Raw genomic sequence first — 26816 nt, forward strand, 5'->3', positions numbered from 1 at the left:
CCTTCTCCAGAGAGAGAGAGCCACTCCATCAGAGAGTGGATGCATTCCTACATCCAAGGGGTCAGGGTTGAGATGGAAAGGAACCTGGGGACCCAAAAGAGTATGCCTTGCATGAGAGTGCTGCCTGGGGGCCTGAAGCACCTGCCGTAACAGAGCCTCAACAGCTGTCTGGTAAGGGAACTGCTGCCACCCTGGTACTTGGAGAGAGGGCAGGAAGGAGCTCCTGATGTGAGCCCTGCTGGGATGGATGGGGGTGGGAGTGAGGGTGGAGAGGGAGGCAGGCCTGGAATTTTCTGGACCCTAATTCTGCCTCAGGTCTTACAGTGTGGCATGATACCCCCTGTTGGAGCACAGAAAGTTAGCATTAGGGAGGAATAAAACCACCCAAGAACAGATGAAGGGCCCAGATTAGAGCTCCCCATGTCTAGTACTGGAGCTGACATTGTTTAACTCTCTGCTGCCAGGAGACACCAACAGGCACAAGGATTGTCTTGGGGAGGACCCAGGGCACAGTGACCTCATGCCTGCCTCCCCGCACATGACTCTGAACATGCTGAAGTGACTGGGTCGAGGGAACAGTGATGAGTATGAAGGGGCTGAGGTGTGACACACTCAGGCTTCACAGTGTTTATGGGATGGAATGGAGGCGGGAATCCCCATGGGACTCACCTCTGCTTCTCAGAGCCAGTCCAGAAAAAAATGCCATTGGCCTCCTAGGTGACACTCCTGTGGTGCCAACCAGGTCACAGTCAGGTATGGGAGCAAGAGCTTCAGTGTGGCCTTGTTTTCATCTGAGTGAGGTTACTGAATCCCAGTGCAAGACATAGAACACAGAGGGGAATGGAAAGCAGTGTTTATTGTTTGTGTCTATGCCCCTTTGTCAGGTGGGAAAACTGAGGTTGAGGGCTTAAATATGACTAATTTTCCTCTAACTCCAAAGCCCAGACTCTCCTCTGCAAATAAAGATGAGGTTTCAGCCAGAGAGGTCCAGCTAGAGCAAGAGTGCACAGGCTGCCCCAGCTCAAGAAATTCCCACCCACTTTTTGGGTGCAACTACTGAAGGCTGGGGGGGGTGAGGGGGTGGGACTGCTCAGAATCTCCAGCTGCCCTCTAGTGGTCTATGACCACCTCTCAGTGCAGACTTCAATGTCCATATCCAAGAGAGGGGCCTGAGCCTCCACCAAGGCAAGCAGACACAGAGTGATTTGGAGAGAGGCTCACCAGCTGCGTGGGCTAGGGGCTCCCACTGGGCTTTCAGCACCCCATCCCCACAGCGAGTTTGACACAAGGAGCAGAGTCACATGTGATCCCATTGAGTCGGGGGAACTGGGGACTTTCTTCATCATAAAGTGTGCCCAAGCATGTCACACCCTAGCCTCTTTCCAACTCACTGCTGTTTTCTTGTGCTCAGTTCTTTCAGTGTGTTCTGAGTTCTCTGTGTCAGGCTGAAGCCAAGAAAGGTGTTAGTGGTGTGGGTTCCCCTCATGAAAACTATGATAGTAAAGTGATGCCAGGTATGACCTTGATAAAGATCAAGGACTCACGAAATGCTGGTTCAAAGAGTGGCTGCTTAATTGCAGTGTGATCCAAGGCAAATTCCACCCAAATCTAAGATGCCTCTCCTAAATCAGATATCTAAGATAGTTAAATGGCTGAATGACACATGTGGTGTCCCATTGCTCTTCCATTTACAAGGAGGCATGCTCGCCCCCAGCAGAGAGAATGCAGCCACACTCAAATTTTTATGCAAAGATGCATGTAATTGTAAATATAGGTGTATGTGGGGATAAGAACAATGGTTAGCAATGGAAACATCTGAGGTTTGAGGCTAACAAGAAGAAACAACAAAGGGACTAAACACGTCATTTTTTTTTATGGTTCTTTTCAGTTTATTGCATGAAGGAGTTACACTAGTCCAAGTTAAAAGCAGACCCCAAATGATTACATTATACAAGCTGTGAGGTTTTTAAACTCGTGACAAGGGACAGAAGGGAAATTCTACTCATTACAAGGAAATCCTCACTTAAGCTTCAGAGAGTCACAAGCACTTTAAACCCATGGACCTTCAGCTGGTCGTCCTTAGCCAGTCCAATCTCTATCAGGAACTGGCATATGTTCTTGCGCTGGTCACCCTGTAGCTGAATTACTTCTCCATATTCTGGATGCTCAATTACAGTACCATTGCAGGCAAATTTCTTCTTAAACGCCTTCACTAGTTTCTTTTTATCGTAATCATCAGCGATCCCTTGGACAGTAGTAAGGGTCTTCCTGCCGTTTCTCTGTTGAATTCTTATATGGATATAATCCTCAGTGCCAGCAGGAAGTAGGTCATCACCCTTACTTGCATCAGCAAAGGGGTCGAAAGAGTGGAGGTTCTGGATAGCAGACATATGACACGATTCCTTTTCCTAGGTGGAAACGGCCTGCGGAAGGCGACTGCGGGGGGGGGGGGGGGGGGGGGACATTGGAAAGCGAGGGGGCTCGATGGGGAGGCAGCTGAGTCCTCGGCGGTGGCTCAGTGACTGGCATGTCCTTATTTTTGAGATAGATCTTTTTAAATCAACTTCATTTTTTAAAAGCAGTTCTAGGATTATAGTATGATTGAGCCCTCTACACATGTACAACTGCCCTGACTCTCAACATCCCACACCAGAGGGACGTGTCTGTTCCCATCTGTAAATCTACACTAAGGCTGGAGAGATGGCTCAGTGGCTAAGAGCACTGACTGCTCTTCCAGAGAACCTGGGTTCCATTCCCAGCACCCACATGCAAGTAACAGCCATCTGTAACTCCAGTTCCAAAATGATCCTATGTCTTCTTCTGGCCTCCATGGGCACTGTGTGTACATGGTGCACATGCAGGCAAAACACCCGTACACATAAAATAAATAAAACTATAAATCTGCACTAGCATAGGCTATAATATATACTTCTGACTTAATGAACTTCTGAACATTTTCATTTCTCTAATAAGCAGATACTGGCTTTGTGAACAGCATATTATTTAATAAATAGATGGCTGAATCTGACCCACAGCTCTAGATGGCTTAGATTCTGGAAAGTGGGAAGACTCACCAGGGTTAGCATGAAGAAGTAGGTGCCCAGAGTGGGCTACCTGGGAAGGGTCTTGAACTTGAGGTCACCACCCTGCCATGCCACCAGCCTAGCAGGCCCAAGGCTGTTTTGCTAGCTGCCCCTGCTCTCTGAGAGATGAGAAAGCCAGGCCTGAGGAGCATGCTGTTCAATAGTCCTCTTGTGCACACTGGCACACAGAAGCTGAATGGCTTCAGAGCTCTGTCGATTGGGTGTGGGAGGTTATGAGGGTGGGGAGCATCTTCAGGCCAAAGAAAGCATAAGCTGTCGCTGGTCCCGGAGGCAAGGGACAAGGCAGCCAGCTCCAGATGAAAACTCACCTCTGGCTTTCACAGGTGTTGTGTGCATTCCCACAAACCTGTTTCCTCATTATAAGGAGACAGGGATAAGCCCACCCGCTATACACAGGGAAGATTAGGTAAGAACACAACCTGCCTGGAAAGCCTGGGCCCTGAACTAAATAGGACAATGTCTGGTTTGGTCAGCATGAATGTAGAGCTGGAGGTGTGGGGACAAGGACATAGTAAGGACAGTCTGGGAGCTCCTCAAATATAGACAAATGTGAGCCCCAGACTGGCTACGGGTGCTAGTTCTGATGGACCATTGTATCAACAAGGACTCCACCTATATCTGGGGTGGGTTAAAAATATTAGCTCCCAAATGACGGTGTACCTGGATGATGGGCAAGGAGCAGGTGCTATATGAAAAGATGTCCAAAGAGGCTGTTCCCCATGCATGTTGGGAAAATACCGTGCCTGGACACTCATAAAGACAGTGGGACTGAAGGTAGGTGAACCTTTGGACTGTCCCTTTCACCTTGCTCCATCTGTCTCCCCAGGTGATTCCTCCTTCAATCTGTGTGTGTGTGTGGATAGCTCCATCAATATGAGCTACAACCTCTACCTGGCCTTTGTGTGTCTGAGTCTCCTCTCTCAAAGGTGAGTGGTGCTACCCCAGAATGGCCCAGTGAGAACCACTCTGGTACGGCCATGATGGAAGGACTTACAGCATTTTCCATATAACTTATGGCAAGCCAAAACCCAGTCCCTTCATTTCCCTGAAACATCAGAACAATATAATTTCTATGGTTCGTTCTATTTTAGAGAACAAAAGTTTCTAAAGTGGCCACAGACAGATTGACTTGTGTATTCTATAAGACACTTGGTGTAAGGAGGCTGGGGAGATGTCTCAGTGGTTAAGAATGCTTACTGTGTAATCATGAGGACCAGAGTCCAGATCCCCACAAATGCCAGTTAATTTTGGAGCTGCCAAGTAGGGAGGAGATAAGAGGATCTCTGGGGATTTCTGTCTTCCAGCCTAGCCGAGAAAACTTGAGCCCCAAGTTAAGGGAGAGACCCTACCTCAAAGGAATAGGCAGAGAGAAATAGAGGAAGACATCTGATGTGAGTGTGCAGGAACACATGTCTGTGCATGTACTCACAGAACACACACACACACACACACACACACACACACACACACCAATCAATCAATCAATTAAAGATACTTGGAGGCTTGCCAAATTATCATGAGAGTTTCATCTATAGCAAGTGGGTAAGAAAACGGAAATGCTAACTCACTAGCTAGAAAGTAAGAGATTTCTCCTTAGGAAAGGTACTCTGTGTGTGTGTGTGTGTGTGTGTGTGTGTGTGTGTGTGTGTGTGTGTGTGTGTGTGTATGTGTGTGTGTGTGTGTGTGTGTGTGTGTGTGTGTGTGTACATGCGCACACACACATTCAGGGGAGGGTGTCTGTCAAGTTCATGTCTATCTATGTTTATCAATATTTGAACAACATAGCAACAAAAGCAATTCTGCTTTCCAGGACGTGCATCCAGGGGAACCAGTTCAGTGTGGAGGTCAGCAGAAGTGACAAGCTTTCCTTGCCTGGCTTTGAGAACCTCACTGCAGGATATAACAAATTTCTCAGGCCCAATTTTGGTGGTAGGTTATCCTTTGTGACCAGATCATCAGTTCAAAAGGACAGGCACAGAGATAAAATGCAGCAGAGGGTTTCAGGAGGCTTTGCTGACACCACCCCCTGATCGGCAGCTGTTTTAGGGACTGGGAAGGATGGACAGGAACACACACCGGTGATTTTTCATGCTACCTTAGAGAAAGCACTCTACCTCTCCACTTGCAAGATACAGGTGTTCTCTCCACCACTGTGGTGGGTGCAGGGGCCTCTGGCAACCTGGGCCACACACGTTTCCTTCTCCCTATTTCGATGGTCACTGTTCCAGGAATTCACTATGTGCTATCAGTGTTACTCCATCTGGCCTTCCTGCCTGTAGCCTGCCACCTACAGTGCTCGCCCCTCATTTCCACCTGGATCGCCTCCTGGATCATTTGCTAGCTCAGAACATAGGCACATGACCAGCAACCTAACCTGAAGCCCAGGCATTCCAGGCCCTTCTCAGTCCAGCCTCTGTCTGCCTGTCATCCTCCCCCTTCCAGAGTGTTCCACATTGTGGCCCCCAAACGCCCAGCAGCATCCTTAGCCTCTGGCTTCTGTGCCAATGCAGAGGCTGCTCATCCTTCTTGAGTTACTCCTCCAACTTGCCTCTCTAGGAACATAATTTTCCATCACGTCTCAGAGAAAGCCTGTCCCTCTCTGAAAGGCTCTCTCCCTGATTCCTCCACAGCCCACCTACTTCTTTCGAACACACATACCCTCCCCGAATCACTGCATTTCCTGTTATACCGTACCTAGCTTTATGTCCCTGTCCCTCCTGCTTCTGTCTTCTGATGGTGGCAGTCTCTAGTCAGATCAAGGACAATGTGTAAGTCCAGGTCCACTGGTGGTCAGATGCCAGGGGGCCATTGCCTCTTCAAGGTATCTGTTGGACTGTAAAGAGTGAGAGTGGGAAGAGAGGCTGGAAGAGCCCTCAGGCCACAAGGTGAGGAGAGAAAGGCAAGGAAGTCTAGACAGAGGTGTCTTGGACAGAAGTACTGATGGAAATGTGCTAGGGAAGGCCACTGAGGAGTTCCAGAGAAAAGCTGCCCAGCAGAGGAGGCCTCTGCCTCTGGGCATCTTGGATCACCTCCGCCTCTGTGTGCTCTTATGCATGGGTTTCTGGGTGGCTGACGTCCACACTACCACGTATCTCTACAGTGTTAGATAGAACAAGGTTGCTGACAGGTCCTGAGTGCAGTCACCAGGATCCTTGGGCAATCTCACCGGCTCCGTTAGAGATCTGGGCAACGTCTGGTCCAACAGTTTGGACCTAGCGAGCCACCACATGCTGTGGGTTCCCAGGCCTGACTACATACTAACAATAAGCTCATGAGTCTAAGGAGCTTGCTTAGATCAAATTCTCTTGCCTCCCAAACCCCAAACAACTAAGTCAGTACATCACTCTTCAGGTGTGCACAATGACAGGCCACCCAGAAGCAGGGATGTTGGGCAGGGAGAGGGCACCTAGGGTGGGCCTGAGGGAATGTGAGGCCCAGTTCCACCTGAGGTGAATGGGCAGAGGCACCTCACTTAAAAGGAGAGGAAGCACACCACCACACCAGATGACTTTGTGCATGCCATCTCCTAAAGGAGCCTGTCCTGCTGGTCAGCCTATGGGTCAATGGATGTGCCCTTGCTTCCTGTCATGTTTGTGTACCCAGCTTCTTGGCTGTCAAGGTCCCTGAAAGACAAAAACCTCTAGTATTTTCCTCCATAGTATTTACTAAGCTGGGTAAAGCAAAAGCTTTCAAGTGGGTACCACACACACTGCCCAGGACTTCTACCTTTTCCTAGGAGAAAGGTGCCCTCTGGTGGCACAGCTTACTTGTATGGTTCCCAGGGATGAAAACAAACTCTGGTCCATAAAACAGCCAAGTGTAACTGGACTATAAGATATATGGGGAAACTAAGCAAAAAACACAGTGGGACTAGAGCTCCTGTGTGCTTTCAACTCTGCACTCTCCAGAGAGGTCAACCAATGGGACCCACCATTTTTCACGCTCTCCCATGCAGTCCTCTGTGCTAGGTGTTCGTCTCAGCCTGCTTTGTGCAGCTATGACATAATGCCTGGATCTGGGCAATGTGTAACAAACCCAAATCCATGGGCTTGTAGTTCAGCACTAAAATGCTGGCCTTTTGTCATGTCATCACACGGAAGAAGGGGAGAGGGCTGAAGACAAGGGAGGGCTGGACTGGCCCTTTCCCAACAGCACCAACCCCATTCATGAGGCTGGAACCCTCATGGCCTAATCATACTGAAAGCTCCCACATCTTAACACTGTTAGGTCAATTCAGTTTCCACATGAGTTTGGAAGGGGATAAACATTGGGAATTTGTAGCAGTGGGTTACATTTAACACTGGAGAAAGCAGCACAGAGAGGTTTAGCAATGTGCTTGAGGTCACACTGTGGCATGATATGGAACCATCTCTCTCTGACTCCAGACTCATCGCGATACAGTGCTTTGCTGCTCTGAGTGGCAGGAAGCCACCTAGCACCACACTCTTCCACTCGGTCCTCAAAGGTTTCCCACTAACCATTAACTCCTTCCTTTCAATTGCATTGTCTCTAAAACTCCATTTCCAAATTCCTGCCTACGTTCTGTAGCTTGGTTTTCCTGGATTACTAATCCTTTGATTATTGGGTTCCTTTAACTAATTCTGACAAATTAGATGATTAGATGTGTCTCTGGTGTCTTTAGAATCCCACCACCTCTCTTCCTGGTTCATTGCCACAGTCCCCTGAGGCTAGCTCAGCTATCTAATGCCCATGAGACCTGCTTTATCCATTAACTGGGTGAGCCAAGTTGTCCCTTCCCCCAACATCAGCTGGGGTTACAGAGACAGTGAGAAGGAGTGGGGACACCACTGATGGAGCATGTGTCAAAGCATGGCAGGAACGATACCGGGAGCTGTGTGCAGGGAATCACTCTGAGATTCCTGGAAGGACTAGGCGGACACTTCGCACGCATTCCCTCTTGCTCTCACTGGCTAAATCACTGCCACACCTCTAATGTCATTGGCCCTCCATCACCCTTTTGCAGGTGAAAAAGAAAATGCTCTAGAAGATTCAGTAACTTACCCCTGATGGCAGAGCTAGGAGAGTTCAGAGCTGAGATCTGAATTCACACGGTTCACACGCCTGAGCCCTCCTTCCACATCTCCAGTCTAAAGAGATGGACTGGACTGGCCTGACCGGCTTCTGAAACTAATGGCCCCTGCACTCCAGTCTTCAGAACAAAACATGATTCTCAGTGGAGTCTTTCAGAGTCCCTAAACGCCAGGACTGAGGCTTTCCAAAGTCTGTGCAGAAGATCGACCATGGTGACATGGTTCTGGCATTCTCAAGCACTAGGACGCCAAAGAGTAAAGGAAGAAAGTGTCCATGGTCAGCAGGAGCTTAGCTGACACTAGTCTTCGATGCCATCTTTTGGTAAATTTCCTTAAGCAAAGGAAAGGAAAGTCGTTTGTGTGCAATCACATGAGCAAATCTCGGTCCCACTCTACACAATTAGCCAGCCCCCTGCAGGCACCACAGGAAACATCTTCCACATAAGAAGGAATGGATGCTTTACCACCAGCCTCTTTCAAATACCCATGAATGGGCCGGGGAGATGGCCAGGCAGGTGGAAGTGCTTGCCGCACACGCACACACGCACGCATGCAGCCTGACTACCTGAGTTCTGCTCCCTGACTCCATGTAAAAGCTGGGTACAGTGACATGCTTCTGTAATCCTAGCATTACTACAGCAAGATGGGAGGTGGAGATAGACGAAGTGTTCCGTAGCTCTCAGACCAGATAGCCTTGGGTTTCCTGTGCATTGCCAAAATAAGGAGAGACCCTGCCTTAAAACCAGAGTAGAGGTGAGAACCAACTCCCACAGGGGGGATGGCACACATTTCTCTCTCTCTCTCTCTCTCTCTCTCTCTCTCTCTCTCTCTCTCTCTCTCTCACACACACACACACACACACACCAAAATAAGTAAATTAATCTTAAAATATTTTAAATACCCATTAATTAATGATCGTGTGGCCTCTCCTATGAATCATGATGTCCCTGTGTATTTGTGTATATTTTTCATACTGAATGGTTGCTCCTGGGAAGAGAAAATTAATTTTCTTATTTTTATAGTTCATATTATTTAAATAATTCTAATACACGAATATTGCTTTTATAATTTTTAATAGTTTTGTTTCCAACCCCCAAGTAGGGTAGGAGATGGAAACGGGTGGTTAGAAGGAGGACTTGTGTTTGCGTTTCTATGTAAGTTCCTCTGGTTTTTCTTCGTTCTCAGGTGACCCAGTTCGGATAGCACTGACTCTGGACATCGCAAGCATCTCTAGCATTTCAGAGAGTAACATGGTAATTGTTACCCAGTGGCATTCTACCACGGGCCCTCCCCTTGATTTCGATGGTGATGTCCTTTCAAATTACTCAGAAACAGGATGGCGGATGCCAGAGTTCTGTCTCCTAGGTGAAGACAGTAGAAGACAGTTACACAATAGGCTTCCCAGGTATCAGGAAGGAAACAGACTCAAAGGCCTGGAAGAGGAAAAACAGAAAAAGAAGTGAGGAATATAATATACTGATAAATAAAAATTGAGGAAAAGAAGAAAAAAACACGGTCCAGAGGTCTGGACTTCACATGGTCTTTCAGAGAAAGGGACTCTTATGAAAACTAACAAACTAATGACCAACTTGAGAGGCCACACAAAAGACGAAGCCGGGAGGAAGGCAGTTTGCCAAGAGGGCCCTTGAGGCATGATGGGTAAATCCTGGGGAACCAGGCATTTTGCCCACCAAAACCTCCATCAGTTTAATGGCAACTGTGTTCTCAGGCAGTGTGAGCTTTTATGTCAAGTAAGCCAAGGTCCTGAAAGTAGGCCTTGGCAGTAGGAGTTATTATCTGAAACACATAATGCACTTGGTTCTTGCATTGCTGCAGATAAGTGCCACACCAATAACTTAATTATATATATATATATATATATATATATATATATATATATATATTATAAAAAGTACATATAGCCGGGCGGTGGTGGCGCACGCCTTTAATCCCAGCACTCGGGAGGCAGAGGCAGGTGGATCTTTGTGAGTTCGAGGCCAGCCTGGGCTACCAAGTGAGCTCCAGGAAAGGCGCAAAACTACGCAGAGAAACCCTGTCTCGAAAAACCAAAAAAAAAAAAAAAAAAAAAAAAAAAGTACATATAAAGGGAGGGAGGGGAGTGAAACTTAGCTCCCTTTCCTCTGTTTTCGGCGTCTTCCTACTCCTGCGTACCATTTCCATTTCCGACTTTCCTCTTAGGACTACACAGCCACTATATACCTCCGGCAGCGCTGGACAGACCCACGGCTGGTGTTCGAAGGCAACAAGAGCTTCACTCTAGACGCCCGTCTCGTGGAGTTCCTCTGGGTACCAGACACTTACATTGTGGAGTCCAAGAAGTCCTTCCTCCATGAAGTCACGGTAGGAAACAGGCTCATCCGCCTCTTCTCCAACGGCACAGTCCTGTACGCACTCAGGTGAGCAGGCGTCTGGGACTCTGGGATTGGAGGAAAAAACACAAATATCCTGGGTGCTTCTGACCAGTACCAAAGGGCCAGTCTGAACCCCCATTCCTCACAAGTTCTTCTGTTTTACACCCCAGCACCACTCATAAGGACTTCTCTCAGTACAGCCTGGCTACAGTCGCATCTTCTGAGCAACTGCTCCGTGTCAGGCCCCATGCAGTATACGAAGGAAAAGCTGAGTAAGACATACCTGCTCCTGAGCGTACAGGATGTAAACAAGCAAAGTATTGGGTGCCAGGACCCAAGCTGGGGCATAGGTTAATAGTTAGGGGCGGTGTTAGAATATACTTTCATAGGACTAAGAACTGGACCTTTAAGGGTGAGGAAAGTTAGCAGAAAAAGAAGAAACGGTGCAAGAGAGATAGCATGGGGACCTGAGGTCAGAGTCCCAACGCCAGTGTAACAGTCTAGCGGCCTGCATCTAAAATCCCAGTGCTGAGTGATAGAGACGGGCAGATCTTGGGACTTACTAACCATCCTGTCTAGCCCTAGCTGCAAGCTCCCAGGTTCTGTGAGAGACCAAATCTCAAAAGAAAAGAATAATAAGGTGAGGACCACTGGCTTCGTGAGTAAAATGCTTGCTGCCCAAGCATGAGGATTAGAGATGCAGGGCAGACATGCAGTCCACCTGTGGGTTTAGCCTCTGAGAGACAGAGATCTCTAGGAAAGATGTCTGGCTAAACTACCCAAATCTGTGAGATCCAGGTTCACTAAGAGCCCCTGCCTCAGTGTATAAGGTGGAGAGTGACTGGGGAAGACACTCAGCCTCTGGCCTCCATGTATACACACACCCTCTCTCTCACATGTGCCCCCACAGATGTGAAAATATACACAAACAAATATACAGATACATATACACAAATAAATAAGGTGGAAAAGTCTTTGAGGAAGATATCCCAACACCAGCCCTTGGTCTCCACACTAACCCACATTGACAAGTACACCCAACATGCACACACACACACACACACACACACACACACACACACACACACACACAGGAGGGGAGAGAAAGAGGGAGATGGAGAGGAGAAAAAGATGACAAAGGTAAATACCTGAGCAAACAGAGAAGTCTATGTAAGGAATTTGTCTTTCATGAGGCTCGGTGGAGCAGGGTATCTCTACATCTCTGCTTGTCTGAGACATGTTTATACAAAGAAGCAAGGCACGTGTCCCAAAGCCTACCTACTTGCAGCTACAGGCCACCTCCACGAATTGCCAAGGCCTAAAGTTCCTTCCATTGCATAGACTCCCAGCAATGGTTGGCTAGAAAGAGGCTCCCTGAGTGCTGCCTAAGGCAGCCTACACAGATGATTTATCCTATGCAAGAGCTGTCCACACTTGGGCTCCCTGAGTCCTTGGGGAGCAGATCAAGTAGTAAATATGAACAGACTAACCTTTAATAACAAGAAAGACCTAAAATTACAAAGAAAAGACTGAGATAACCAATAAATAGCATTTCTGGGCATGCCTCAGCAACACTGAGTTTTACAGAGGCCAGTACAAACCCCAACTCCTCTTTCAAGAAACCTAACTCTCCTTTGATTCCCAATCTACATATTTCAATGCTTCCATGGGAACCTGTTCACGCAGGTGTGTTCATACACACTTGTGTACCTCGGGGAGGAGGGGGTTGTGCATCTATTCTGTGTTACAGCCTATAGTACAATAAGCCTGGGTAAGAATGTAAAAATTGTCAGGCTGCAGTGGCGCATGCCTTTAATCCCAGCACTCAAAAGGCCGAGCCAGGTGGATCTCTGTGAGTTTGAGGCCAGCCTGGTCTACAGAGTGAGTTCCAGGACAGGCACCAAAACTACATGGAGGAATCCTCTCTCAAAAAACAAACAAACAAACAAAAAACCAAACAAACAAACAAACAAGAATGTAAGAATTACCAATGAATCATAGTTGACAAACAACTTACCACTAGACTCCTTCTTGCTGTTGTTTTGGTTTTTGAGACAGGGTTTCTCTGTGTAGCCCTGGCTGTCCTGGAATGTAGTCTGTAGACCAGGCTAGCCTCAAACTCACAGAGATCCACCTGCCTCTGCCTCCTGAGTGCTGGGATTAGTGCCACCACTAAACACCTCTGTGAACTTGAACAAATTACTAGGCCCTCTGAGCCTCAGTTTCCTCAAAAACAAAATAAAAATAATAGCAGTTCTTATATCATAGAGCTATTCAAAGGGTTAATGCAAGTGACATCCTCAGCACAGACACTGGCTTGCAGTAAGCAACCAGTAGCCAGTGGTTGCTTTTCTCTGTCTCCCTTAAGTGGATGCAGAGCTCATCAAGTTGGATACCATGCCATGAACAAACACATCTGCCTCCTAGATGTACCCAGCACTGGACTTAATAAATCAGGAACCTAGTACAAAATGTGTGAATGTAAGAAAGGAAGATTAAGGCCTGGCTTTTAAAATCTCCACTGTGAGGACTTCACTGATGTCTTATTGCGCATCCTTGGGTGAATCCAAGAGCTGTGAGCTGTAGTACCTGGTGCCCTCTGGGTTCTCCACATCCTGATCCCATCAAGGAGCAAAGAGATCAGGACTCCTGTCCCAGCTGTGCTGCTCGGAGCCTTGTGAGCCTAAACAAGTCCAGTGATCACTGTTCCAGACCTACAAGGCGTTGTCATTGAAAGCCTAAACGCAAAACCATCTCCAGAAAGAGGAAGTGGGCACAAAGTCCCACCCTTGACCAAGATGCTATTTGTAAATGACAGCTGCTGGGAAGGGGGAAAATCATTTTTCTCTAATGGAGTGACATTATACCAACCATACTTCAGAGCAGGCCTCACGTTCAGGAGTTGTTGGCCCATAAAAAAGCAGGTTCCATGGGTTTTTGTTTTGTTTTGTTCTGTGTACTTTGTGGTTGTCATTTTGGTTTGGGGTTGGGTGTTTGTTTGTTGGGGAGGTTTAAGAAAGAGAATGGGAAGTTGGGTGAGTAGGAAGTGAGGATCATCTGGAAATGGTTGGGGTAAAGGAAAGAATATGATCCAAATAGATTTTATGAAAAATATGAATTAGAATTTTTTAAAAAAAGCCTCTCCAGAGGCTGGAGAGATGACTCAGCCTGCATTTGCTGCTCTTGCAGAGGACCTGGTTCGGTTCCCGATTCCCATATGGTGTGGCTCACAATCATTCCTAACTCCAGTTCCAAAGGAACCAATGCCCTTAAACACTTAAACTGAATAAAGTTAAAACTATGTTTTGAAGACATCTTCAACACACTGGAGAATGAGCCTGTTCTATAATATTGTGGGTGCTTGCCTCTGAGTTGCCAGCATTCCAGCTTCTTCCAGTCTGGATCCAGCTTGAACTGGATCTGACGAGTGTTGTTGAGCACAGAAAACCTCAGGAATGCTTGGACGCAGGCTCCAAGCCACATGTCCCTGTAAGAGTCTGAGAAAAAGTCCTCTTGGAGCAGCCCTCGGGAAGAAATGGGAACTTACAATCTCTTCCTCACAGCACTCTTTCTGAGTCTATTTCTTTTCTTTTCTTTCTTTCTTTTTTTAGAATCACAACAACTGTTACATGTAACATGGATCTGTCTAAATATCCTATGGACACACAGACCTGCAAGTTGCAGCTAGAGAGCTGTGAGTATACATGCTGAGGGCCCCAGGTGATTTTTCTGGGTGGCTTCCATCTCTGTTTTTGCAGAGTACCCCATACCCTGTGACCCATCTTTCTTTGTGTTGATCCACAATGGATTGAGCCATTCCGCCTCTACTTCCGGATAGATTCCGATTCTCCTCAAAGGCAAACTGGGTAGCATTGCATCTTTGGGGGAGGACCACTCTGTACTAGTACCAAGTATCTTGAGCCATGAGTAAGAGAGATGACTGAAGAAAATGCTTTAATATAGCTGATGTGTAGATCATGGCCAGCCAACCGCATTCCTCTGACAAATCTGGCCCATCTCGTATTTCTGGAAGTAGTTGTATTATAGCAAAGTGACGGCCACTCATTTGCAGATCGTCTATGGTTGCTGTCTGTAATAACAGAACTGAATATTTGTGATAAAGACTGTATTGCCCACAAAGCCTAAAATAAAAGCATTCTTCATCACTACAGAACTTTTAGGAGCCTCCAAGATCTAATTTCATGTGAAATTCCAAGGAGTGTATCCTTTCCCAGACTTACATAACCATAGAATCTTGTTTCATGTGTATTTCTATTTTATAGAAAACATCTTGATGAAAGTAGATCTAAGCTAGCTCCTAATACTTAGAACTTAGAGTACTTTATTTATGCCATCTCTCAGGCTACTCATCCTCAGAGGGCCTGGGGGATTCCAGGTGAGTCCTTCATAATCGTTCTATAGCTATGACCTTTATCCACACATCCACTATTGCTCTACCAAAACCAAGTCAACTCCAGATGCAGACGTCCTGGGCCTCATCAAACCCATTTCCATTTGTTACTAAATGTGCCTCAGACTATTCTTTGAAGCCCAGAAGGCCTCAGAAGTTTTCTTTTCCTTATGCAACTGCAGAGGCAGTTGGAAAATGACTGTAGGAGGGACAGCTAATGTTATGACCTCAGTCTGCCTTTGCCCTGGTCACCTTGACCAAACCATTTTTCCATTGGCAACCATGAAAATAGTAATTAATAATAGGACTCTTTTCTCCTGATAAATAGTGCTGCATCCACGTGCCAAGCACTCTCATAGATACCTTCCAAACAAATCCCACCTTATGATTATAAAAATTGAGGCTCACCACAATTTAGCATTTTTCTAAATGAACCTGGGAAGCAGGAACCGTAGGGTGGGGCTGGAGCCCAGGAAGAGAATCCGACAGTTCCAAGAGCTTTTCTACTGGCCAGAAGGCCCAAGGGGATATCGCTCCAGTAGCTTGCTTGGATGTGATCTGGGCTATATATTTCTCTCAAGTACACCCTAATGTAGTTTGAAGCAATTGTATGGGATTTCTAGGTTCTCTAGCACCGACTGATAATCACCGTTTTCCCCGACCAAGAGAGCATGTAATGCTTGTTTGGGCTTCCCAAATCCTGCCAAATGTGAAGCTGAAATACAGTATGACTATCAGATGGCAGTCTGAAGCTTCTTCCATGCCAGTTCCTTTCGGTTACTTAGGACCAAGGCCAGTGTTTCTCCTTTCCCCCGTGTCTTAAGGAAAATATTTTGACTCAGTCTAATACTTCAGTTCTACATATTTTCCCACTACAGTTTCCAGCTAGTCTGGATGGCTGGTTGAGTTCCATCTGCCTACCTACAGTTAATTCACCCATTCAACAACTACATGCCTGTTCTGTGCTAAATGCTGTGGTGAATGTTTTTGATACAAAGATAAAAGATTCACCAGTCTTCAAGAAGTGTACCACCTTACAGAGAAAACGGGACTTAAAATAATTATGAAAGAATAATGGTAATAATAAAAAGTAATGGCAACATGAATGCCTGGTAGGGGGTCAGAGGTGCCCAGAGGGAATTTCCACCTGAAATCAGAGGAGGGATCAGTTCCAGCTGGCTAAGTGGACAAAAAAGTGAGGCACAGTACCAAACAAGAAGGAGCACAGCAAAGGTTAAAGGTTAGGAAGGAGCAAACAGGAGTTGGGGCATGTGGTGGGTGGGAGGCACAGAGGGCTTGCCGAGCATGTGAAAGGCCCTGGGGGAGAAAAACCAAATACTGATGTGTATCATGCAGTTGCCTCCAACACGTAAAGGACCTTACTTGGTATATGTAAAGCTTCGTGTAGTGCTGTAAGTAATGAGCATCTAAATTATAACCTAGGAATTTCCTAGAGTGGAAAATGAAGGATGTAGTTCAAATCAATCCCTTTGGATTGTTAAACAATCGCCATTGTTCCTTAGTATGCATCTCTGAATATCCCCAAACTTGGGCACCTGTGATAGGGAAATAATGCCACAGATATGACTCATTAGGGCATCAAAGTGGAAAATAACTATAGACAGGCCCTGGGGACCACTGGATACTCTATATGTAAGGGCACAAGTGGGCAATGCCAGGAGAGAAGAACCATTATGAGAAGAAGTCATTTTTTCGGAAGTACACATTTAATTAAAGACTTAGGCAGATTAATTATCCTATTGATTGATTCAGTGCGTGCAAACCCTTCTTGAAGCATGCGGCTGTTTGGTGGCAGAATGCAACTTGGGGTTATTAAGAAGGGAAGTCCTTCGAATGTAGCACAATAGAAATAATTGCCCTCCATGTGTCATGGCTGGGCTTACCCCAAATCCCAGGAGCAAGATTCTCCAAGAAACTTCAGCACTCTGTGTGCACAGACAGCATCCCCAAGGAGCAGAGGAGGCTTCCACAGAATGCTTATTAGGAGACATTTAGGTATTAAAAACCTCACTAAGGTTTGCTTTTTTTTCCCTATATACTACCAGTAAAAAAGAATTGATATCATCATAATTTCCCAAATTCACCCAGGAACAGAGGACAGTAGCAAATAATAACTGTGAGCCTCTCCTAGGGATGAAACCAAGTACCCAGGTAGAAACTTGCTCTCCTCCTTTCCATAGAGATGTCTTCATTACTTTGGGATTCCGATCTAATTTCTGTGGCTAGCTTCCGTTCATTTTTGGATGATTCCAAAGAAAACCCCACAACTTTATCTGGAGCTCAAGGAGTTCAGGCATCATAACATAAAGCCTACTAAATATTGACTTCTATAATGATGCTTTGTAGCACAATATTGGTCCCAGTAACCTTTGAAGAAATGGCAAAAGACGTCTGTTTACGATCACAGGTCTGGAATCATGCGGCAACATCACTACCTGTATGACTTTGGCTAACAAACCTCTCTGAGTCCCAGTTTCCTACACCTTGAAATGGAAAATGTAACAGTACCTGGCTCAATGAGCTGCCTTATGTATAAATCAGGTTTATTGAGCTATAATGTATGCACCATAAAATTCACCCATTTTTAAGTATGTGATTCAACGTTTTTGTTAAGCTTACCAGGGTGTGTAGCCATTGGCAGGTTGCACTGTTGGAACATTCCCATCACCCCCAAAGAGATCCCTTGTGCCTATTGTGATCACCCCAGTTTCCTGCCACCAACTCCCAAGTATCACTAACTTGCATTCTGCTGCTATAAATTTGTCTCTGATGAACATTTGATATAAGTAAGATCAATATGATCTGTTTGTTCCCTTTGCATCTGGCTTTTCCCACAGAATGCTGTGGCATGTTATCGGTACTTCATTCCTTTTGATTGTTCAGTACTATTTCTTTCCAGTTTTTCAGCTGGTGGGCTTTTGGTTTATTCTCATCTGGTCACTGCACATCATGCTGCTGTGAGCATTTCTATACAAGTCTTCTGTGACTAGTGCTTCATTCCTCTTAAGTAAATACCTTGGAATAGAATTCTGATTCAAATGATACATTTATTATTTAGGTTTTTAATTAGTCATTTTGTTTCCAAAAGTGGTTGTATATCTTACATTCCCACCAGTGAAGTTCAGCTTGTCAATATCATTATCATTTTTCTCATCTCTTCCTTCTTATTGCTGTTTTAACAAGTATGAAGTAGTGTTTGGTTTTGCTTTGCATTTTCCTAGTGATGGATGAAATTGGGTCTGGTTTTTTTTGTGTGTGTGTGCTTATTAACTATGAACACATCTTCTCAACAAGGATTAGAGGAGATGAAAATGTTGCAAGGAAGGCACTTAGAAATCACTTACTAAGTAATAGATGCTACATTATTATCACCACCATCCACTGGCTTTGAGATTAAGCTTTCCAGAGTGAGGCACAGTGCTGGCTTTTGTCTCTTACTTGCCTTTACCCTGAGAAAGTTAAGAAATCCCTTAAAATCTGAGAGTTTTTACATATAATGAGCAAATGATTCCTCAAGTTTAAGGTATGATAGGAGAAAGTGCTACTTCACACACATAAATTGATGGTGAGATCCATCACAGTTTCAGAAATGTAAAAACAAAAGTTCGTCTTAAAATTAAAGAAACACAGAAATTTCTACTTTACAGGACTGTGAGAACATTAGAGATGTGTTGTGTGTTGTGTAAGGGACAACGTAAATGGTTCATAAAAGGTAACTGTTATTACTACCACTAACCGATATTAGTAAAAACTAACATTTATCAAAAGCACATATTGACAGATATTCACAAAGTGGCCGGTTACAGAATTTTTTATATTTGCATTTATACCAATGAGAAATATGAATGGACCCCTTCCAAAGTCCCAGACAACATTATCCAAGCTTAGACTGCTCTGAAAGACAGACTCTAACGTGGGTCTCTTTGTGGTAACATGCTTAATAAGGGTCATTCGGTAGTGAAGGAAGCCATTTCTATCATCCCCCAGGCTTGGACAATGCTTAGCACAGAACTACTTCTCAACCAATCAAAAATGGCCCTAGCAAAAGATCTCATCCTGCTGTGCTTGAGAACCCTAGCCAACGTCTGTATGGCATGCTCCTTTAGACCTAGTACCATCAGAACAGAGCTCTTGCTGTGTCTGCTCTTTAGCATTTCCCAAACCGGCTAAGTCTGCAGCATCCTTGTACTGACCTTGTACTGACTCACTTTCGTTTGCCAGGGGGATACGATGGCAATGATGTGGAGTTCACCTGGCTAAGAGGGAACGATTCTGTGCGTGGGCTTGAAAGCCTACGCCTTGCTCAGTACACCATCCAACAGTATTTCACCTTGGTCACTGTATCCCAGCAGGAGACAGGTAACTCTTGTGACCCTTCACGTGGAATAAAAATACTTAAAGAAAAGGTTGCAACCTGAATCATAAGTAGCATGACCTCCACCTCTACTGCTGTGGATCGCAAGCATTCTGTAGTGGTGTGGAATAGGGAAGGGAGACGGGCATGGAACCTGGGCTTCTGTGGACTCTACACTCTGGGTGGACATGATCTGCTAGAGACCATGGGCCAACACTGAATCTTAGCTGGTACCTTCCGGGATTTTTCAATGACTGTTCAAATGCAGCACTCCCCTGTGCACAAAAAGCCACTCATGTTTCTAATGAGTACACTGGTCACTGAAGATTGAAGTTAAGAAAGTATTCACAGGTAAAGAAGACAGTGGCAATACCACATGATCACCTCATTCATGAAATTATCGATTCATCGTGTAGAGAGCTGGATCTTTGGGAGTTGGTGGTTTTAAATAGATTTTGGGTTTTGTTGTTGTTTTGGTTTTGGTTTTGGTTTTGGTGTTTCAAGACAGGGTTTCTCTGTTCAGTCCTGGCTGTCCTGGAACTTGCTCTATAGATGAGGCTGGCCTCGAACTCATGTAGATCTGTCTTCTTCTGCCTCCCTAGTGCTGGAACTAAAGGCATGTGCCACCATACCTGGCTTAAACAGGTATTTTCTGAATGGCATGATTTTGCATATAAACAACGGCATTTTCTTCTCAGTTTCTCATCCAAATCAGGAATGCTTCGGCTTATCACTATTTATACTCTTTAGAACATTATCATACACTTTAGTTGAATCTAGATGACTTCAAAAATTAAATGTATGCCAAAACTGTGCCTAGAAGAAAGGCAGGAAGGAGAGGTGATGACTCCCTGGTGTCTATATTCCCCACAGGCAGCATGTGTGCATAGGTCATTTCCTAAGCATGATCCTCTGAAATCAACAAAAAATAAATTATTGGGGATGGATGGCTAGCTCAGTCAATAGAGTGCTTACCTTGTGAAAAGAAGGACTTGACTTCAATCCCCAGAACCCACTGGGGGAAAAAAAAGTTGGGCACACCACTTATAATTCCAGTACCAGAGAGGCAAAGCCAGTGGAAGTCTGAGGCTCACTGGCCAGCACCTAGTCTACTCAACCAGCTCCAGGCCAGTAAGAAATCCTGTCTCAAACAAAAAGGTAGATGATGCCCGAGCAACATCCAAGATTGCACTCTGGTCTCCACAAACACACACGAAGCACGCATGCACGCACATATACACAAAAATTAAATTACATTTAATAGGCCTATTCTACAGTAATCTTGAAAGCAATAGTCTGTCTTAATCTTCATCAAACAGGTATTTATTAACAACTTACCATGTGAATGCAAGACTGAGAGATACAGGGTTTGCCCCCTTGGGGTTCACAGTCTAGTGAGCTAGAAGTTGAGAAAATTGGTGCTCACAATACTGAAGGAATGCCTTGATAAAGGAAGGCATAAGAAGAAAAACACAGGTGTGAGGGTTAGGAAACAGCACCCTGTAAATCCCATGCCAGGCAACACTGTCATCCTTTTTGGTACCCAGAGTTCATAGTTGGTGGCAGTTCATAGCTGACTAGATTTTGGTAACAGAAGACTTAATGTGACTGTGCTTTGGGTAACTCCTCTCCTGTGTGAACAGACACAATTTCTTACCTCTTGTTTGCACTCTCAGGAAACTATACACGATTGGTTTTACAATTTGAGCTTCGGAGGAACGTCCTGTATTTCATTCTGGAAACCTATGTCCCTTCCACTTTCCTGGTGGTGTTATCCTGGGTTTCATTTTGGATCTCTCTTGATTCGGTTCCTGCTAGAACCTGCATTGGTAAGAAGCTCCCATGAACAAGTTCCTAGAACTAGGTGAATCAGGTGCTTTTTAAAATTCTATCATTATTTTCACTGATGGTTGCAGAGCCATTGTAAGGGCTGATATCCTGAGAAAGTCCTTCACACAGAGAGAAAAATAGATGCAGAGATAGAAAGATAACATCAGGAGGACTGTATTTTGTTGTTGTTTTATAGTGACAGATGAGGTGAGCTTGTATAAACAGTCCACTGTCAGTTACTTTATTACTGACTGTCCATCTCTAAAAGAAGACAGAAGATGACATATTTAGAAAACTATGTCGCCGGGCGGTGGTGGTGCACGCCTTTAATCCCAGCACTCGGGAGGCAGAGGCAGACGGATCTCTGTGAGTTCGGGGCCAGCCTGGTCTACAAAGTGAGTTCCAGGAAAGGCACAAAGCTACACAGAGAAACCCTGTCTCAAAAATAAAATAAAATAAAATAAAATAAAATAATAAAATAACATGAAATAAAGAAAACTATGTCACTTACATGCATTCAAGATGAATAAAACAACCCTATTCCAGAAGGTCACAGACTCTTTGAAATGAGATCTGTACTGTTCATGAGTCCTGTCCCCATCTTGCCGGCTCCTGAGTGGAGCCACCCAGCCAGATAATAGAGGATGATGGGGGTGGGGTGAGGGGTCAATGGGACACCAGCATGGAACAGCTTCTGCTTTTTTCCCCAGGAGTGACAACTGTGTTATCCATGACCACACTGATGATCGGCTCCCGTACATCCCTACCCAACACCAACTGCTTCATAAAGGCCATTGATGTGTACCTGGGAATCTGCTTCAGCTTCGTGTTCGGGGCCTTACTGGAGTATGCAGTTGCTCACTACAGCTCCTTACAGCAGATGGCAGTCAAAGATAGGGTAAGGATTTAGAGGGTGTTGTCTACGCTCCATCACCTGGGCCATGCACTGCTCTGAAGAGGTGATCAGGGCTTGGTTCCCATCCCCAGAGTGATTCACTTTGTTCTAATGAATTTTATCCCTACTAAGACGGGCATATTTGGAAGCCATGGTGTCCCTTAACCAAGGTTGCTCTTTTCACCAGATAAAATAGGAGTCAAAATTAAATTTTCTAACAAAAAACTATCATTCATATGCAATATGAAAGTATAATCATAAGAACACATATCAAAGAAAAAGCCCAGTGTCAAGCTAGACATGCTTAGCTTTCACACATTTCAGATTAATATGTGATTACTACTTAATTCTTTTGATGCAATTTTATATTTTTAAACTATACAAGTAGCAGTTTATCAAAAGAAAATGTATGGAAGAAATTAACGTGTAACAAAATCCTTGGGATTCTAACCCAAAACTTCGTTGCCCCAGTGTGGTGCACTGTTTTCTCTTTACAACTGCCTTGAACCTCAAGGTTATTTGAAAACTAAATTTGATAGACAGCACAATGAAGCTCAAACTAACATAAAACAAACAAATGATAGGGATCTGATTCAGAAGAGTGCCACCCTAAGCAATGTGCTCTTAGACCTCAGGGGCCTAATAGTGAGCATATGGGCAACCAGAAGAGCTGGGGGCTTTGTCATTGTATTTGGTTGTTGTGATCAATCCAAGTACCAAAGACAAAAGAGCATGTGCAGCAACCAGAGGAGAATATGGATTTCATGTGTTTTCTTCCATGTAGGCTTCCCTAATAACACACATGAATTCAGATTTGTTAGAATGATAAATGAGGGTTGGAGAATTCCCAAGATCTTCTACTGGAGATACCAGTATGTGCCCCCATGCTGGGCATATAACAACAGGTGCACTATGGAGTATATGCTGTATCCTTTACATCTCTCTGGGTATCCTAAAGCTCGGTGAAATTGAACCATCATTCTCCTTATTTTATTACTGAGAAATTTGTCCTCCAAGTGGTGAGGCAACTCAGGCAAGACCCCACATTCTGTGTCATGGGCACCTTGTTGGACAGTGGAAATTCCCTAGATTTGCAGGGAACATAGCGCCCTGTTTCTATGTGTGTAGCAAAGATCACATGACACAATGGTTTTATATTATCTCTCATAATCTCTTCTCCCTGGAACAGACTAGACCTTTACCAAATACCTACTAGGTGCTTTACACAATTTATGCCACCTAATCCTCCCCTTAGTCTCATGAAGGAGCAATTAATATCATTACCATGCTCCAGACAAGGAAACCATGTCTTAAAGGGATTTAAGTAACTGAAGTTTCCAGGAGTAACAGACCAATTGAGATTTAAGCCCAGATCTACTACCTTTACAGCACCCTGCTCTTCACAGTATCATCCATGTACGTTACTGTGTCCTGTCTTCTAAGCTAACTATTTTCTATGAACCAGGGGACAGTGAAGGAATCAGAAGATGTCAATATTACCAACATCATCAACAGCTCCATCTCCAGCTTTAAACGAAAGATCAGCTTTGCCAGCATTGAAATTTCTGGTGACAATGTCAACTATAGTGACTTGACAATGAAAGCCAGTGACAAGTTCAAGTTTGTCTTCCGAGAAAAGATCAGCAGAATTGTTGATTATTTCACAATTCAAAATCCCAGCAATGTGGATCGGTATTCCAAACTACTATTTCCTTTGATTTTTATGTTAGCCAATGTATTTTACTGGGCATACTACATGTATTTTTGAGATGTCATCAAACTTTTGCATGCCATGTCTTTAAAAGAATAACATAATAATGTTAAAGATAATCTAGGACATGCGTACACACTCTAGCCCAGAAAGATACAAATGGGCTAAAATAATGATTATTTTAAGTTGTGTAGAAGTCCTAGAATAATAGGGTTCTATAATGGAATCATTACAAAGCAACCTTTTTCTTCTTCAGTTTTGGACAGACATCCCCACAGAACTCAAGATCACAAACCTACTCAGGGCTCTTTGCTCTCTGGGTCCCTGGTCTGCATTCACTGCATAAAAATATATATTAAAGGGTTTATTTTCTACAGAATTCACAATGGCATTTACTAAATCTCTGAAATGCTTATAAGATGAATACTTGCCAATTTAGGGAACAACATTTTCTAATTTTTTTTTTCCTTGAAATGAAATGTGGGTTCATGTCAATTCACTACTGGTCACCATACTGCATCAACTCAGTAACAGGTGAGTTCTCAGTATTGCTTAATAACACAGAAGAATTTTCCCCAAATTCCAGTAAGTCCTACCATTAAGAAATCAAATGTTAATGAATAAAATTACTGGACCAGTAAGCTAAAACATAAACCCTTTAATATGGTTCCCCAGACTTGAGGGACTCCTGGAATTTACACCCCTGTTACACGTATTGTATTATTTTATTGTTATACACCTGTAGTCCTAAACTGTGTAAAACACTCTTTTGCCACACCAGGGAAGCAGGAGGAGGTTTTGGAACTTCCTTTAGGAAGTTTAGGATTCTTAATACAGAATACTTCCATGAAAACTTGCTGGGTCAAGTCTATTTTCTAATCACCTTTACTCACATACTGGCTAAGCACCCAGTAGACCAGAGTGCTCTGTCAACCTGTCATTTGTGTTGACCACACTGGGGAGCACTTTGCCAGTAGTAGATCCCCTGCATCCTTCCAAGAGGAGCTTTCATCCCCATGCTCCAGTGACCAGGCAGGAGTGATACCTATTAGATAAGGAGTCCTATTTCCCAGATACAAGTAGCTTGTCTTGTAAAGATTCTTTTCCCCAATCCTTCTAACTGGACAACTTTTTTTTCATATATCTTTACTTGCAAGTGTTCATTGCAAAGAATCATTAGTCTGGTTCCAGGCCTCCAGTTTCTGCTACATTATCGATGCTGGGCCCTCACTTGGACTCCCCTTGGATATCCTGTTGTTGCTCAGTGTCATGGAGATCCTGCAGCTTTGGGTCTGCAGGACCAATACCTTCACGTGCTCCAGCAGATCGTAGATGGGGAGGATGTTGGGGTGCATCAACCCATAACCCTGGTTCTGGGCCTGGCTAGTTGCAGGGTTGGTTATCCTGCCAGCTCCTCACCCCTGATCCCTATCCTTACCACCAGGGTGAGCTATCCAGTAGCTGGACTACTTTAAATGGCTTATCCTACATGCTCAGGAGACCACTGGCCCTCAGTCTTGAATGCTCTGAGCAATTATAAGACATGTTGCACAATCCACTTGAGTTGTCTTTTCTGAGTTCAGCCAATGTTACCTTGACCTAGGAACTCGTGGGTGCCTCTCCCTCTGCTCCTTGGGACTCAGCTATACCTGGTTCCAACTCAGCCTCAATTATTTCAAAGACTCACCATCTTCAGCCCTTTAGCCTCCTTTGCTAATGAATGTGCAGCTTCAACTGCCCCTTCTCAAACAAACCAGACCTACAGATGGTCTTTCTCTTCACTTGCTGCATCCATGGGCTCTCCTTTTTATCATCACGATACTTCTCATGATTCAGTTTCTATGACTTGATTGCCTGGCGCTTAACCACTGTTTCTACTTCAGAACTCTCTGTGTTCACTGGAATATACTTTGAAGCTAGCTGTAGTTGCACCATTAGAGTTCTTAGTAAAACCTCTTCATACTTTATGTCTGTCATACACATCTTTAAGGGGAGGGGTTAGGAGACGGGAAATGAGGTTGAAGGATTCAATCATATTTGTGATATTTTTATAAAAAAATGTTTAAAATATATATAACTTCACTGAGGACTCATGTAAGCTATTGAATAACAACAATTGTAAATATGTGAAACTATAAAATAAATACATCATATGAGCTATAGAGTGGTCATTGTAGTGTTAACATGTCCCACGTACAAAGGATGTACATTATAGTGCTAACTTCGGAGCCTCACACTCCTCCATGCTCGTGTTCCTCTCCCACCTCAAACAGCACATATACACATTCACACAAGAGGAGAAGAAATATAGTTTTATAGTGTGAGGGTATACTTTGAGAGAAAAACAACCTTTCAATTTTAGAACCACAGTGCCCTTTGGGTGGTAGGCAACAGCACTCAAATTCCTAATAAAAACTTCTAATTCTTTATATCTGTCCCAAATATTCTGCCTATCCTGGGAATTACCTATACAGACTTTATTCAAAAATACTTAGTTTTAGATGAAAACATTAAGAAGAACTTCATCACATATTCAGATGAATGTAACTAGATGGGATAAGAGATATTCTAAGTTATGGAAGTACAATCCTCGGCTCTCTTGTTGTTGAGAATAGCAAAAGTCCCCAAGAAGGGAGTTGTGTAAATACAGGAAGGCATTCAATAGCAAGTAAATGTCATAAGGTTTATTTCAAAGGGCGGGCGGGGGGGGGGACGACAAAGATGAGCACAGCAGAAAAGAGCTGGAGAGTGCTACAGACCACAAGCTGAAAAGGAGTAGCCATGCAGGGCTGTCCCACGGGAGGAAAACAGTAGTGTGGACCTTCAGTACCGGGTGAGGACAGTGACCCAGCATCAGGACAGTTGGATGTCTAGGGTTGAGATATAGTCTTTCTTCAATGCTGGGCATTACTCTTTCAGGTGGAGGGCTGTTCTCAGCTGCTGGTCCGTAGTGAATTTTCATTAGTCCATGATACATTTTGCTGCAAAAGAGCCTTAATTCTTAAAACATGTATTTTTTTTTAAATTGACTTTTAATGTATAGGTAACATGATTGTCTTAGTTAGGG

At 44.5% G+C, this 26816-nt stretch overlaps 2 protein-coding genes across 2 annotated transcripts; one reads left to right on the forward strand and one right to left on the reverse strand.

Moving 5' to 3' along the window:
• LOC114710654 (gamma-aminobutyric acid type A receptor subunit pi) lies at positions 1-25909 on the forward strand. Its single transcript, XM_028894901.2, has 10 exons — positions 1-171; positions 3931-4030; positions 4915-5033; positions 9341-9408; positions 10355-10572; positions 14139-14221; positions 19181-19318; positions 20990-21142; positions 21854-22041; positions 23504-25909. Exons 2-10 carry the CDS (start codon positions 3978-3980, stop codon positions 23804-23806), a joined length of 1323 nt encoding a protein of 440 aa, XP_028750734.1. The 5' UTR covers positions 1-171; positions 3931-3977; the 3' UTR covers positions 23807-25909.
• LOC114710655 (eukaryotic translation initiation factor 1-like) lies at positions 1866-2390 on the reverse strand. The gene has a single exon (XM_037200991.1). The coding sequence runs from the start codon at positions 2388-2390 to the stop codon at positions 2031-2033; it is 360 nt and encodes a 119-aa protein (XP_037056886.1). The 3' UTR covers positions 1866-2030.
• Positions 25910-26816: the final 907 nt, after the last annotated feature.

Source organism: Peromyscus leucopus, chromosome 8b, assembly GCF_004664715.2.
Source record: "Peromyscus leucopus breed LL Stock chromosome 8b, UCI_PerLeu_2.1, whole genome shotgun sequence".
NCBI lineage: Eukaryota > Metazoa > Chordata > Mammalia > Rodentia > Cricetidae > Peromyscus > Peromyscus leucopus.